This window comes from Neoarius graeffei, chromosome 10 (genome assembly GCF_027579695.1).
Source record: "Neoarius graeffei isolate fNeoGra1 chromosome 10, fNeoGra1.pri, whole genome shotgun sequence".
Classification (NCBI taxonomy): Eukaryota; Metazoa; Chordata; class Actinopteri; order Siluriformes; family Ariidae; genus Neoarius; species Neoarius graeffei.
The window spans coordinates 11,732,171-11,748,589 of NC_083578.1; the positions used below are offsets into that span (position 1 = coordinate 11,732,171).

Below are 16,419 nucleotides of genomic sequence, written 5' to 3' on the forward strand. Positions count from 1 at the left end.
CACATGCTGCTTTCTAAGATCATCGATCTCAAGTCACACCCAAAGAATTCTTTTACGGTGCGTAATTTTAGTCTGTGACATTTCATGTACTCAGTCAAGCATGTTCAAGTTTCTTTCGCTGAACTGTTCCTGTACCTTTATACACACACACACTCACACTCAGACACACACAAATCATGTGCCCGGATTAAACAAACAGCCCTCTCGCTCTCCCTCCTGTCCAGAAACTCAAACAAAACAGCCCACACAGAAACACTCACTCTTGCTAGCTCTACATTTCAGGACTGTTTTCACTCTCTGTCTAGTATTGACCCAAAAAAAAAAAAAAAAGAAAGGAAACAGCTCCTGGGACAAATGCTAAATGCTACACAGCTAAATGTTAAACGGTGTGCGAATGATAAAAGCATAAAGTGAGAAACATATTCTACAAGATATAACCTAGAGGTGAACATCTATATCTACGTATATGTAGGTGTCCCAGTACCCTTGGCCAGGCTGACTCGCTATTTACCTCAGAGTTCACCAAGATACCAGGTTATTAGCTATTTAATAGCTATAATCATGAAATGTTTTCATAAAAAATACACATTTGAATGAATTCCAGTATGAAGCTTCCTACCGGTATGATTTGCATTACTTTGATATAAGTAATGTGAGCAAGACAGAGTGTTCAGTTAATGCTTTTGCTGACTCACTCCACATGTCAGAGGTTGAATTTTTCAACATGGCCGACACACAAAGACTTGACTTCACAAGAGACACATTCATGACAGCTGGAAACCGGATTTCCTACCCTCCCACCAGGGGTGTGGCCAATGATGTACTGATGATGAGGGTAGTGATCGAGGGCGGGGCAAAATACTAATCCACATACATTATGGCAAAAAGGCCAACCCGTCGGTGTACTGAGTGAGTAGGATCTCCATCAGACATAAAAAGCACACACCTTGTGGTGTCATAGCCATGTGGAGTCCTAGCTAACTTAACATTAGGCTACATCTTATGAAATACATTCATGTTACAAATTTAATATCATTAGGTAATGGTAAATAAGAATATGCTGAAGAAATCCAACAAATAATTCATATTCTTAATGTAAAAATAAGTCAACCATTTTTCCAGGGAGTATTTTGCTTGTGTGTTGATGCTAGGGAGGTACTGACCACCCCTGCGCCCGCCTCCCTGCTTAGCTCCGCCTGTTCTTCCCAACTCAGTACGTTCATTCAAACATCAACTAAATACACTGATTACTCTTATAGTAATCTGGTGTTATCCGAAATAGCATTTAAAATCACCCTGGTGAGTTGATATATTTTTGTTTTAGTGTGACTTACTTATTTTAAAAGTTGGATCTACACTGTAGACTATCATAGTTCTAAGCCTGGATTAATCTCTGCGTGTGGATGTGGGTTTCTCCAGGTTCTCACCTGAAAAACATGTGGGTAGTAGATTGGCGATGCTTAACTGACCCTAGGTGAATGACTCTGTGTGTGTGTGTGTGTGTGTGTGTGTGTGTGTGTGTGTGTGTGTGTGTGTGTGTGTGTGTGGTACTTTGAAATGGTCTGGTATCCCATCCAAGGTGTATTCCCAACTCATGCCTGGTGTTTCTGAGATAGGCTCCAGATCAATCCAGATCCAAGGCTGATCAGGATAAAGCCATTACTGAAGATGAATCATTTGATCATTGGAATCCCGCCAGTGGAGACACACACAATGACTAAGTGCCCTACACCCAGTCTGACGCACTAAATAACCACGTTTATGGTCTTGCCTTTATGATTTTAGGTGGGGCACTGGTATAGCAGCGATCTGATGATGTGAGATGTGTTATACAGTGGTGCTTGAAAGTTTGTGAACCCTGGAGAATTTTCTATATTTCTGCATAAATATGACCTAAAACATCATCAGATTTTCACACAAGTCCTAAAAGTAGATAAAGAGAACCCAGTTAAACAAATGAGACAAAAATATTATACTTGGTCATTTATTTATTGAGGAAAATGATCCAATATTACATATCTGTGAGTGGCAAAAGTATGTGAACCTCTAGGATTAGCAGTTAATTTGAAGGTGAAATTAGAGTCAGGTGTTTTCAATCAATGGGATGACAATCAGGTGTGAGCGGGCACCCTGTTTTATTTAAAGAACAGGGATCTATCAAAGCCTGATCTTCACAACACATGTTTGTGGAAGTGCATCATGGCACGAACAAAGGAGATTTCTGAGGACCTCAGAAAAAGCATTGTTGATGCCCATCAGGCTGGAAAAGGTTACAAAACCATCTCTAAAGAGTTTGGACTCCACCAATCCACAGTCAGACAGATTGTGTACAAATGGAGGAAATTCAAGATCATTGTTACCCTCCCCAGGAGTGGTCGACCAACAAAGATCACTCCAAGAGCAAGGCGTGTAATAGTCGGCGAGGTCACAAAGGACCCCAGGGTAACTTCTAAGCAACTGAAGGCCTCTCTCACATTGGCTAATGATAATGTTCATGAGTCCACCATCAGGAGAACACTGAACAACAATGGTGTGCATGGCAGGGTTGCAAGGAGAAAGCCACTGCTCTCCAAAAACAACATTGCTGCTCATCTGCAGTTTGCCAAAGATCACGTGGACAAGCCAGAAGGCTATTGGAAAAATGTTTTGTGGATGGATGAGACCAAAATAGAACTTTTTGGTTTAAATGAGAAGCATTATGTTTGGAGAAAGGAAAACACTGCATTCCAGCATCAGAACCTTATCCCATCTGTGAAACATGGTGGTGGTAGTGTCATGGTTTGGGCCCGTTTTGCTTCATCTGGGCCAGGACGGCTTGCCATCATTGATGGAACAATGAATTCTGAATTATACCAGCGAATTCTAAAGGAAAATGTCAGGACATCTGTCCATGAACTGAATCTCAAGAGAAGGTGGGTCATGCAGCAAGACAACGACCCTAAGAACACAAGTCGTTCTACCAAAGAATGGTTAAAGCAGAATAAAGTTAATGTTTTGGAATGGCCAAGTCAAGGTCCTGATCTTAATCCAATGGAAATGTTGTGGAAGGACCTGAAGCGAGCAGTTCATGTGAGGAAACCCACCAACATCCCAGAGTTGAAGCTGTTCTGTACGGAGGAATGGGCTAAAATTCCTCCAAGCTGGTGTGCAGGACTGATCAACAGTTACCAGAAACGTTTAGTTGCAGTTATTCCTGCACAAGGAGGTCACACCAGATACTGAAAGCAAAGGTTCACATACTTTTGCCACTCACAGATATGTAATATTGGATCATTTTCTTCAATAAATAAATGACCAAGTATAATATTTTTGTCTCATTTGTTTCACTGGGTTCTCTTTATCTACTTTTAGGACTTGTGTGAAAATCTGATGATGTTTTAGGTCATATTTATGCAGAAATCTAGAAAATTCTAAAGGGTTCACAAACTTTCAAGCACCACTGTATTTGCTTGGTTGTCACATCTCCTTCTAATTAGCTTTGACATAATCATACAATTCTGAGACTTTCTGTGGTTTTCACACGGCACACATCTTTCATCATGAACCTAAAGAAAGTTTATTCAATTCAGTCTGTTCCTTCAGAGAGCACACTGTAATATCTTCTGAAATCATGCCCAGTGACTGATAGAAATAATATGGGCATATATATATACTGTATATATATATTCATCAGGATACTGGTCTATTGGAAAGTTCCAGTGTTGAAAGTCACATGCTTCTTTTTGGAGAAATAATACAGAATACCTTCTTGCTGCATGAATTCAGTTGCGCCATGAATACCATTACACTTAATCTTTGACCACCTTTGACGTGGCTATAGGATTGAACTGCTTAGCCTGCAGATTTCACATCTGTCTCAAGTATAGATTATCAGATCGCAATGTGCTGCTGCTTCAGACACCACACACAGAATGACTGTGTTAAATGTAAATTAATTTGTTCTGTTTCTTAGTAGCTGGTGGTTTTGTAATGGTTCCTATTGCGTGCACCGTCCATAGAGGTTGGTATGTAGGCAATGTAACATTTGGGGGTATGCTGTTATAGGAAAGTAAGCAACTACAGGGCGGTGTGATGAAGCAGAGTTACTTTTATCACTGCAGAGTTGATTCTTTTCCTATAACAGCACATATCCTGAGCTATTTTATTCCTCTTGTACTACAGCAATTTGTCAATGTGTATATATATATATATATATATATATATATATATATATATATATATATATATATATAGTATGACTTCTACATTAGAGTTCCAAACGTTCATATTTTTTCCAGCACAAAATTAAATGTTACAGAAAAAAGTATATTACATAAGAGAGCACTTTTCAGATTAAAAAAATAAATCATAATGAAGGCTACTGAGTTTTGGTGCAAAATGAAGAAGCGAGTGTGACAGTCAAAGTGTCTAGAAGAACTGTGGCTGGTTCTGTAAGATGCTCAGTAAAACCTACAGCTCATTTCCTTATAAAACTGCACTTATTGGACCTGAGACTACTATTTTCTTTTAAAGTAAAGGGTCGTCTCACACCAAATATTGACTTTGTTTCATTTATTATGACTTACTGTTTACTCATAGTATTTTTTAATACTGAAACATTTAATTTCATAATTTTTTAAAGCCATTTTTGGTCAACAATATTTCTTTACGTGTGCCTAAGACTTTTGCACACTTTTTACAAGGAAACACAAAAGCACTGATTAGATTAGATTAGATTAGATAGAACTTTATTGATCCCTTTGGGAGGGTTCCGTCAGGGAAATTAAGATTCCAGCAGCATCATTACAGGTTAAACAGAGAATAGAAAATAGAGAAAAAACTTCTAGATAAATTAAATTAAGTATTTTACATATACAAATATAAAAAGAATAAGATATGGGGAAGAGCGGAAGGGGGGAAAAACATTAACATTTTCCTCATGTTGGTATATTGAGAAATTACTATGAAAAGACCTTACTGGTACATGACTAAATTTACAAAAATCCATCACACTTAACATTGATCACTCACTGAAATTGGTTCAGTGAGCAATGAGACATAACTTACTGTTCATATAACTCCAAATCCATGATAAATAGGATTTGAAGTTATCTAGACCGAACATTCATTAAAAATATAGCAAATAAATTAATTAATAAATATATTCTACATCTGTAACTAAATCTAATGTTTTTAATCACCAGATTCTGATAAACAATGAGGATAAAAGAGTAGATGTTGGATCTATTTTTTTTTCAAAACCTAGTTTACGAAATTGGAGTCTAAGTCAGAACAAATGGCAAATTTCTGTGCAAGACTGTAAGAAGAAACCTACATAATGAAAAATTAATATAATATCTCAGGCCAAGAAAACTATTCGAAACCATCTCATATAGGACATATTTTAATGAGAAACATTACGGAATAGAACTAAAGAACATTATTAAATCCTGACCAGTATATCCTGATGGGCAAGGAAAGTAGATTTTCATCACCATTACACAGTAATGAAGAACATTTAAATGAAATAATTCCAACAGTTAATAGATTTAATGGAAATCGTTAGGCCAATTTCCATAATGGTAACATCTGATGAAGTTTAACCTTCTAAGTTAAAACACAAGAATGGGAAAATTATGATGCAGGAAAGAACTTAACATAAATCTTAAATTAGAGAGAGAGAGAGAGAGAGAGAGAGAGAATTTCCTTTTCTTGTTGCACAATGTGATATGGGTTCTTACGTCAGCGTGTGTAGGGTGTATGGTGGGCACGTCTTCAATTTTCTGGTTAACCACTGAGTGGGCTTACAGCACGCTAATGTTGCTCTGAGCAATAGAGGGGGAAGCTGCTAAAATCCCCTCTTCAGTTCAAATACAACCACCGAGCTCATTAAAGCCCACCATGAGACATAACTTACTGTTCAACTAATATCTAAATAAAGCATTAAATAATAAACATACCTTACAATTTGGTGGATTTACGGCTACATTGAGAAAGTAAAACATTAAGTATTACATTCAAAAGGGTTTTTTTAAAGAATATATAAAGTTTTTGGTTCAGAACTCATGAGTTCTGATGATGTTTAATTTCTTAAAGGAACAGTCCACCGTACTTCCATAATGAAATATGTTCTTCTCTGAATTGAGACGAGCTGATCCGTACCTCTCCGAGCTTTGCGCGACCTCCCAGTCAGTCAGACGCGCTGTCACTCCTGTTAGCAATGTAGTTAGGCTCAGCATGGCCAATGGTATTTTTTGGGGCTGTAGTTAGATGCGACCAAACTCTTCCGCGTTTTTCCTGTTTACATAGGTTTATATGACCAGTGACATGAAACAAAGTTCAGTTACACAAATTGAAACGTGGCGATTTTCTATGCTATGGAAAGTCCGTACTATAATGACAGGCGTACTAACACCTTCTGCACACTTCGACAGCGCATTGATACCTTATCAATGCGCTGTCAAAGCGCGCAGAAGGTGTTAGTACGCCTGTCATTATAGTCCGGACATTCCATAGCATAGAAAATCGCCACGTTTCAATTTGTGTAACTGAACTTTGTTTCATGTCACTGGTCATATAAACCTATGTAAACAGGAAAAACGTGGAAGAGTTTGGTCGCATCTGACTACAGCCCCAAAAAATACCATTGGCCATGCTGAGCCTAGCTACATTGCTAACAGGAGTGACAGCGCGTCTGACTGACTGGGAGGTCGCGCAAAGCTCGGAGAGGTACGGATCAGCTCGTCTCAATTCAGAGAAGAACATATTTCATTATGGAAGTACGGTGGACTGTTCCTTTAAATGGCAGATTGAACCAATTTCAGTGAGTGATCAATGTTAAGTGTGATGGATATTTGTAAATTTAGTCATGTAAGGTCTTTTCATAGTAATTTATCAATATACCAACATGAGGAAAATGTTCCATCCATCCATTATCTGTAGCTGCTTTATCCTGTACAGGGTCGCGGGCAAGCTGGAGCCTATCCCAGCTGACTATGGGCGAGAGGTGGGGGTACACCCTGGACAAGTCGCCAGATCATCACAGGGCTTGAGGAAAATGTTATCCCCAAATGTTTTGTGATATCTTGTTTCACTCATTTCTATAATCTGGCCTCTGGTGAAGCCCTTCTGATATCATGAATGTGTTGCAGTGCAAGACAATGTGTTCTTAGATGAGAATACCCTGGAACTGTTGATTATACTGTACACAACACACCCAGAGTATTCATCATTCATTATGATTATAGCAAAGGTTCATGTTTATATCACAGTCTGTGATTGGCATTATTGTGTAATGATACCAGTCTTGTTCATGCTAGAATTCAAGGAGCAAAAGTAGTGAGACACACATCATCAACGTCATTGATAATGCTACGTTACGACGTCATGGAAAAGCTCCAAATGACCCCCGGACGTTTTTCTGTCTGTTGGCTCATCCTGGTGTGTGTCATCCCCGGTGTGATGTTGTGTCTACAGTGTGACCTTGCCATCCGCCACATGCACGAAGACTTCATTTCCACAAAACACGATATGACTGTCCAAGAGCAGATGGATCTGAAGAAGATTGTCAGTAATGCCTACATCACCTACCAGGATACCAGCATGCAGCTCTCTGGTGTCATCGGTGTGTATGATTATATATTTAAAAAAAAACTTTTCAGTCATTAAGTCTCTATTTCTATGATTTCAGATGTTAACATAGAAATGTGTAGAATTTGGTGAGATAGTTAAATATAGTCAGATAATTATATTTGATATTTGTTTGTTCTTTAAGCAAACACACTTCACAGAGATCCAGGCTTTCTTCTGTAAGCTAGCTATATGGTGCCAATATACATAATGTGAACACAATCAGCAACCTGTGACCGAAAAGAAAGAAAGAAAGAAAGAAAGAAAGAAAGAAAGAAAGAAAGAAAGAAAGAAAGCGTCTCAGCTGTAAAATACAGTCCACAACAATCCCAATTATTTAACATGATATTATTGACTATTTGTCTAAATTTTGTCAGCTTAGTTTTCTTAATTAGCAAGATAGCATTTGGTCGCCTAATTTGTTTGTTTTTCTGCCTGCAGCTCCAATTTTACATGTTTTGATTTTACATAATATGAAAGTTTATCAATATGGGGGCATTCATAAACCTCGTGATTCATCCTCAGTGTCATGATACTGTAATTTCATCTTCCTTTCTGAGTAATTTACTCACACATCTGAGGTAAATAATTTTCCAGACAGTTTTATCTCTATCCTGTGTCTGTATGCTCTTACAGTACATTGTTTATGTAAAACATGCTAGCTACCGATATGCAGTTTTTGCCTGTGACTGTTCTCATAGCATTAATAGTGATAGTGTGTTTCGTGTTTGGCTTTCCACTTTGAAATCAGAAATTCACGAGTTCTGTTTAAATGCAGTTTGTTCGCTCAGCTCACTTAGCTCCATAACATTCATTACCTCAGATTGTTCTCTTCATTCCATAACATTCATTACCTCAGATTGTCCTGTTAGCTCCATAACATTCATTACCTCAGATTGTGCTGTTAGCTCCATAACATTCATTACCTTAGATTGTGCTGTTAGCTCCATAACATTCATTACCTCAGATTGTTCTCTTCATTCCATAACATTCATTACCTCAGATTATCTTCTTCATTCCATAACATTCATTACCTCAGATTGTTCTCTTCATTCCATAACATTCATTACCTCATATTGTCCAGTTAGCTCCATAACATTCATTACCTCAGATTGTTCTCTTCATTCCATAACATTCATTACCTCATATTGTCCTGTTAGCTTCATAACATTCATTACCTCAGATTGTTCTGTTAGCACATAACCATCTTTACCTCAGCTTGTTCTGTTAGCTACTGTACATGACATTCATTACCTCAGATTGTTCTCTTCATTCCATAACATTCATTACCTCATATTGTCCTGTTAGCTCCATAACATTCATTACTTCAGATTGTTCTGTTAGCACTTAACCATCTTTACCTCAGCTTGTTCTGTTAGCTACTGTACATGACATTCATTACCTCAGATTGTTCTGTTAGCACAATAATATTTGTTACCTCAGATTGTTCTGTGAGTACAATAACATTCATTACCTCAGCTTGTTTTGTTAGCCCAAAAACATTCATTACCTCAGCTTTAGTTTTCTTTGTTCACTCTCTGACCAAAGACCTTTAACCACAAGCTAGTGTTTACTCTCCCAAAGCCATTAGGGTATTCATTTGGTGATAGTTCACATCAAAGGCAGAAGATTGAATATGCGATATCACTCTTCTTCACTGCAGATCTTACTACTTTGTACCGAGCACAAACTGAGTATGAGAGCGAGTTCAGAAGGCACTGGCAGGAACCGAGCATTGGTGAGGGCCTTGTCCACCTTGTGTGTGTGTGTGTGTGTAAAGTGGTAAATATATTCATATATTTTTCAACACAAGAAGATAAACTTTATGTCTTCACAACACCATTTAATGTTCTTTATATTATATGGTCATGTCCCAAAAAAAATCCACAAGTTAATCAAAAGAATTTTAATTTTGAACCGGTTCGCCATTTTGACAATGCACATCTAGTCAGCGGGTTAACACTGGGAGTGACATCATCAGAGTGAAATATCGGGAATTATTATACATACAGGACACCTTTTCCATGAAGTAAAAACATGTTCTATTCCCTTCTAGTGGGTTTCTTTCATTTGGTTTGATAGCATGCAATATTGTTAGCATATCGCTTATCCTACATGTATTATGTCACTCTACCCAATGGAGAATGAGCGTTGAATATGGTTTACGATATTGCATTGTTGTCAAGACAACATTACATCACACGTTGGAGCTGATGTGAATATCCAGTGAGAGAGTTTTCTACTGTGCATGCGCAGAAGCATTTATTTGTTTACTGGCGGCGCTCACAGTAAATTGTTGCAGTGAATTGATAATGACATAAGATATGTATTACACGTAAAACTTCTGCGCTAGCGACTGTGACAATTTGCAAACCCTGGTCTTAACTTTTTGTAAAATCTATAATTGTTCCATCGAATGTGTATGTATTATAATAATAATAATAATAATAATAATAATAATAATAATAATAATAATAATATTGGCTGGCTTTTTTTCATGGTATATCAGATATATTCCATTCACTCGTCTTTGACTCATTCAGTATCATGCTAGCTGAACGGAAAAACATCTGAGATACCACTCAATGCCAGCCAATATTATTTAAATATGTGACTCAGATCCACGACATATTTCATATGAAAAATGTGAGTTTTTCAACACGAGAAGATAAACTTCATATCTTCAAGCCAACGTGTGATTTTCTTTTTATTATATCGACACATTCACAAACAAAAAGTGCAACCCCAATTCCAAAAAAGTTGGGACAAAGTACAAATTGTAAATAAAAACGGAATCCAATAATTTACAAATCTCAAAAACTGATATTGTATTCACAATAGAACATAGACAACATATCAAATGTCGAAAGTGAGACATTTTGAAATTTCATGCCAAATATTGGCTCATTTGAAATTTCATGACAGCAACACATCTCAAAAAAGTTGGGACAGGGGCAATAAGAGGCTGGAAAAGTTAACGGTACAAAAAAGGAACAGCTGGAGGACCAAATTGCAACTCATTAGGTCAATTGGCAATAGGTCATTAACATGACTGGGTATAAAAAGAGCATCTTGGAGTGGCAGCGGCTCTCAGAAGTAAAGATGGGAAGAGGATCACCAATCCCCCTAATTCTGCGCCGACAAATAGTGGAGCAATATCAGAAAGGAGTTCGACAGTGTAAAATTGCAAAGAGTTTGAACATATCATCATCTACAGTGCATAATATCATCAAAAGATTCAGAGAATCTGGAAGAATCTGTGCGTAAGAGTCAAGGCCGGAAAACCATACTGGGTGCCCATGATCTTCGGGCCCTTAGACGACACTGCATCACATACAGGCATGCTTCTGTATTGGAAATCACAAAATGGGCTCAGGAATATTTCCAGAGAACATTATCTGTGAACACAATTCACTGTGCCATCCGCCGTTGCCAGCTAAAACTCTATAGTTCAAAGAAGAAGCCGTATCTAAACATGATCCAGAAGCGCAGACGTCTTCTCTGGGCCAAGGCTCATTTAAAATGGACGGTGGCAAAGTGGAAAACTGTTCTGTGGTCAGACGAATCAAAATTTGAAGTTCTTTATGGAAATCAGGGACGCCATGTCATTCGGACTAAAGAGGAGAAGGACGACCCAAGTTGTTATCAGCGCTCAGTTCAGAAGCCTGCATCTCTGATGGTATGGGGTTGCATTAGTGCGTGTGGCATGGGCAGCTTACACATCTGGAAAGACACCATCAATGCTGAAAGGTATATCCAGGTTCTAGAGCAACATATGCTCCCATCCAGACGACATCTCTTTCAGGGAAGACCTTGGATTTTCCAACATGACAATGCCAAACCACATAGTGCATCAATTAAAGCATCATGGCTGCATAGAAGAAGGGTCCAGGTACTGAACTGGCCAGCCTGCAGTCCAGATCTTTCACCCACAGAAAACATTTGGCGCATCATAAAACGGAAGACACGACAAAAAAGACCTAAGACAGTTGAGCAACTAGAATCCTACATTAGACAAGAATGGGTTAATATTCCTATCCCTAAACTTGAGCAACTTGTCTCCTCAGTCCCCAGACGTTTACAGACTGTTGTAAAGAGAAAAGGGGATGTCTCACAGTGGGAAACATGGCCTTGTCCCAACTTTTTTTTGAGATGTGTTGTTGTCATGAAATTTAAAATCACCTAATTTTTCTCTTTAAATGATACATTTTCTCAGTTTAAATATTTGATATGTCATCTATGATCTATTCTGAATAAAATATGGAATTTTGAAACTTCCACATCATTGCATTCCGTTTTTATTTACAATTTGTACTTTGTCCCAACTTTTTTGGAATCGGGGTTGTACCCAAATTTATCAAAACTATTCATCGATTTCCTCACAAGTCCCGGATGGAGCTCGTATGAAATATATATAAAACCAGAAAGTAGAGAGCACAAAATATAAAAAAGTATGCTTTAAGTATTGTTGAAGTACAGAGAAAGAAGCATAGTTTTGAACGTGATTAAGAAGAATTTACATGAAGATTATTTGCACTTTACTGTTTTGTAATGTTTTGAAATTTGTTCTACAAGGCCGGTTTAACATAATTAGGAAGCCATTTCTTTCATGAATCACTTTTTATGGATTTTTTTTTTGTCACAGCAGTACCTCCAAAGTTGAAAACAGTACCAAAATAAAAAAAAGATTGACATAAAAATTAACATGGAGGACAAAGTGCCAATACAAATAGAAGTTGCAATTTAACTAAAAACAACAACTTGTGAGTGTTACTATGGTTACAAAGCGCATATCACATAAGACACTTTTTTCATATCTGACTTGGGATTTTTTTTTTTTTTCTGGCAGAAAAAGGTCGTGTGTGGAAGCACCCTAAATTATTACTAAAGTATTATTTTGGCTTCTTCCCAACCCCAAACCTACTGGATACGTGTTCCTGCTTAACCAATCAAAATTTCCGACACAGATTGAAGTCATTCATCGTAGAGATTGTAGAGACATATACATCTGTGTGTTGTGCTTACCCACAAACCCTTTCTCAGTGTATTGACATAGTACACGTACATTCTCTAAATTTAGTGGCCTCCCCCTTAAAGGAGTCATTTGTCTGTGAATAATTGATTTTTCCACCTGATGAAATCAATTCCTGAATTTGTAAACTTCCCTGTTACGTCTCATGGCCTTTGTGTGCAGGTGCTATCCAGTGGGATATGATAAATATCCTGAATAAAGGGCAAAGGATCCTGAAGAAGCATCTAGAAGTTTTTGTTGCAGAAGGTTTGAGGGGGAAAAGGAGAAATTAGAGATTATACCAGTAAAATTTTATTTTAGTGTGTGTGTGTGTGTGTGTGTGTGTGTGTGTGTGTGTGTGTGTGTGTGTGTGTGTTCCAATGGTTTTGCTTTGTCTTTTCAGGACTGTGTCCAAATAAATGCGGTAAGGTCAAATTCAATGTCTCTGTCACTTATAGCTCTTTAATAGATGCCTATACTTGTTTTGAGCCATTCTCGTTTTGTGATTAATCTGGTAGGAACTGTATTTGTGTGTGTGTGTGTGTGTGTGTGTGTGTGTGTGTGTGTGAGACAGGTTTATTGTTTCAGAGTGTAATGAATTGCTCTTCCTGCCAGTATGGGCTGCGTATATGTCAATCTGATACACCCCCGAAGGACTGCGGAGGTGACACACACACACACACATGCATGCAAACACCCACACATGCATACAATTATTTATTTTCCTGTATCTCTCTCTCTCTCTCTCTCTCTCTCTCTCTCTCTCTCTCTCTCTCAGAGCATCACTTGTTAGTGAATGAGGGCGAGCAGGCAGTATTGGATTGTTTTCTCCCGTGGCACCATTTGGTAGTAGGACATGCTGAGTATCATTACTCTTGGAAACGAGGAGCCACACATGTACACACACACACACACACACACTGACACATTTAATTTATTTGGATTTGGGCTGAGTAACATTAACATCCAAACCAAATACTCATAGCAAAAGCAGGTTCAAGACATGTACAGATGATAAACATAAAACATCTGGGGTCATGATATTATAGAAAAATAATCAAGGATGAGTTTGTTAAATAACTGTTTAAATCAAAATTTTGTACAACAAATAAACATGTTACCGGTACATAATTGTATAAACAGTGCAATATTTTCTCAATAGTGTTGAATCAGTATCATGAGATATTTGTGATTATCCTTGTATTATTATTTTTTTTATATAAACTGCTATAAATTAGAAATTGTTTGTCATTAACATTTGCGTAATTCTGTCAAGAAAACGTGGATACAAATAATACAAATTAAAATGCCTACAGATTTTCCTGCCACATGGCATTAATTCCACACATCCCCATTCAGTCATGTTTTACACCTTGTTAGTTTTCAGCTGAGGATGGGTTCGAAGTTCTGGTGGTGACGAAGGACTCCAAAATCGTCCTGAACCAGCTGAGTGTGAGTGAACAGGGAGTGTATCGCTGCTTCCTGCTGGATCAACACGACATTACACTCTCACGCACACACTTCATCCTGACTGGTGAGAGAAGTGCTGCATTTGTTCCTAAGAACTGATTTTATTTTGTCAGTGATGAAACATTAAATGTAATTTAGAAAATGTTATTGTTGAAATGAATGGCACGGTGGTGCAGCACTGTTCTGGATTCAAACCTTGTGGCTCACCGGGGCTTTTCTGTGTGGGGTTTGTATGTTCTCTTCATGCCTGCGTGGATTTCCTCTGGGTGATCTGGTTTACTCCCACAGTCCAAAGACATGTGGGTTAGGCTAATTAGTGGCTCTAAATTGACCGTCGGTGTGAATGAGAGTGTGGTTTGTCTCTGTGTGTCAGCCCTGCGATAACCTGGCGACACAGGATCTTAGATGGTACAGAATTCCCAAAATGCACATTGTTATTTTTATGGAATAGGGGTTAGAGCTTTAAAAATGAAAGATAATGTTCAGATAGATTTATCGCTATACAAAAATAATGTCTCAGTTTTAGATAATGTGGTTTTGAATAATAAGGAACAACTGAGTAAAATGTATAGGATGCTTGGATTTTTGTTTGTAAAATATCTTTCGCTTTGTCTGTCTGTCTCTCTCTCGGTCAGTCACCCCCATGCCCACTTTGCCACCAAGACAGATTGCAACACTCCCTTCCCTCCGTCATGTTGATGTGAGTCATGTCCAGCTTCATGCAGACACTCTGATCATCACTCTCGCTCTTCTCACGGCTCTGAGCATGTCAGGCAGCCTGGTCATCATCCTGTACATCGGGTAAGTGAGAGATGAGGATAAGAAAACAAGGCGCACTGGGAAGACTTTCCTGCGGTGGAAAACCTTCTCGCTGAAACTGGAGACTCCTTCCATGAATGTACAGCAAAATAAATGAAGTGTTTAATTACAGAAGACGTCACCACATCAACGATTCGATTTTTGTTTTCGCAAAGTAATTAACACCTTTACAGATTCCTGTGAATGAGCTGTTACGATGAAAACATGGGATTTGAATTATAGCCAGTAAGAACAGTGACAATTCAAGAGTCATTGACATGTGATGGAGGGATGGATGGATTTGGATGAAAAACTAGAAAAGCATTTATACTGGGGTTCCAGCATACAATGAGTAAGCGATGAGTCAGCGGTGATGCAGCAGCCACACACTGCGATAAACTCTGCCACTGCTCAAATACACAGTTCTATTTCTGGGGAATTTTTTCACAGCTCAAATGACTTGTATTTAACACTCATATTTGTTATGCAAGTATGACCTTCAACATTTTAACAGACTGTATTCACATGTTTCGGTATGACTTTGTTTCAGTCTGTTACTTTGTTTTCACAACTCATTGGCAGGATGACGGTGAGACGGCAGACGAAAGCCAAAGTGGAGGAAGAAGAATAGAGCACAAGATGGAAGGAAAGACACAGTATTCTGTATGATATATGAAAACGGCAAAAACAGACGTAAGCAGTCAAGCTTTTTCAGCGATCACAGGTTCACTCATAAACGAAGTTTCTTCCAGTCGGTTTTTTATAGCCAAACACAGAGTTAAAGCAAAATATTTCCCTGAAATATATCATCATTATTTTATAATGATCAATACGAACAATATTGATCAAAACTGTTGAAATAAAAAAAAATTGTAGAATAGCAGGAAAGTCGTATTTATATACTTAAGTTTTAACTAAAGAATAAAACACTTGGAGGATGTTCTGTTATAGGAACATAATCAACAACAGGCTGGTGATGCAGCCCAACACAAAACAGAGTCACTGTTACCACAAAGAAGTTCATTAATTTCCGATAACAGCCCCTTCCAAAGTGTTTTATTCCTTGTATAGCTACTACAGCAATTTCCTAAAATGTACATATTTTTTTATTTATTAAGAACAACACATCTTACTTTATCCATTTATAGTTACATCTAATATTGTGGAAAGCTGCAGTCTCGCTTTTTTTTTTCCTCTCTTGAAGTTGATAAGTCTGAAAATTTGCAGCACCGTGACACCTTTTTTCCCCCCCATGCTGTTCCAATTTACGTAGAACATTAACTTGAACAGTTACAAATTGCTGACCCTGGAGACTTCTTTCATAAATGTTAAATAATCTTCTCCTTACAGAAAATCAACAATTACAACAACACGTCTATTTTGATCCATTTATTATTAACCTTAGATTTTGTGGACCGTTCACTAAACACGTCCCTGCAGAAGGTATTACTGTAGTAACGATAACGTATTATAATAATCTCATCTCATTATCTCTAGCCGCTTTATCCTTCTACAGGGTCGCAGGCAAGCTG

The 16,419-nt window shown here is 37.9% G+C and overlaps 1 protein-coding gene across 1 annotated transcript in view; it reads left to right on the forward strand.

The window, feature by feature from the left end:
• Window positions 1–15,518, forward strand: part of LOC132892702 (izumo sperm-egg fusion protein 1) — a 38,440-nt gene extending 22,922 nt beyond the window's left edge. The window contains exons 2-10 of the mRNA XM_060931015.1: window positions 7,299–7,603; window positions 9,272–9,346; window positions 12,803–12,886; window positions 13,023–13,043; window positions 13,194–13,283; window positions 13,398–13,516; window positions 14,000–14,153; window positions 14,725–14,890; window positions 15,470–15,518. Coding sequence (XP_060786998.1) covers window positions 7,299–7,603; window positions 9,272–9,346; window positions 12,803–12,886; window positions 13,023–13,043; window positions 13,194–13,283; window positions 13,398–13,516; window positions 14,000–14,153; window positions 14,725–14,890; window positions 15,470–15,518 — 1,063 coding nt within the window. The remainder of the gene's footprint in view (window positions 1–7,298; window positions 7,604–9,271; window positions 9,347–12,802; window positions 12,887–13,022; window positions 13,044–13,193; window positions 13,284–13,397; window positions 13,517–13,999; window positions 14,154–14,724; window positions 14,891–15,469) is intronic.
• The last annotated feature ends 901 nt before the right edge of the window (window positions 15,519–16,419 follow it).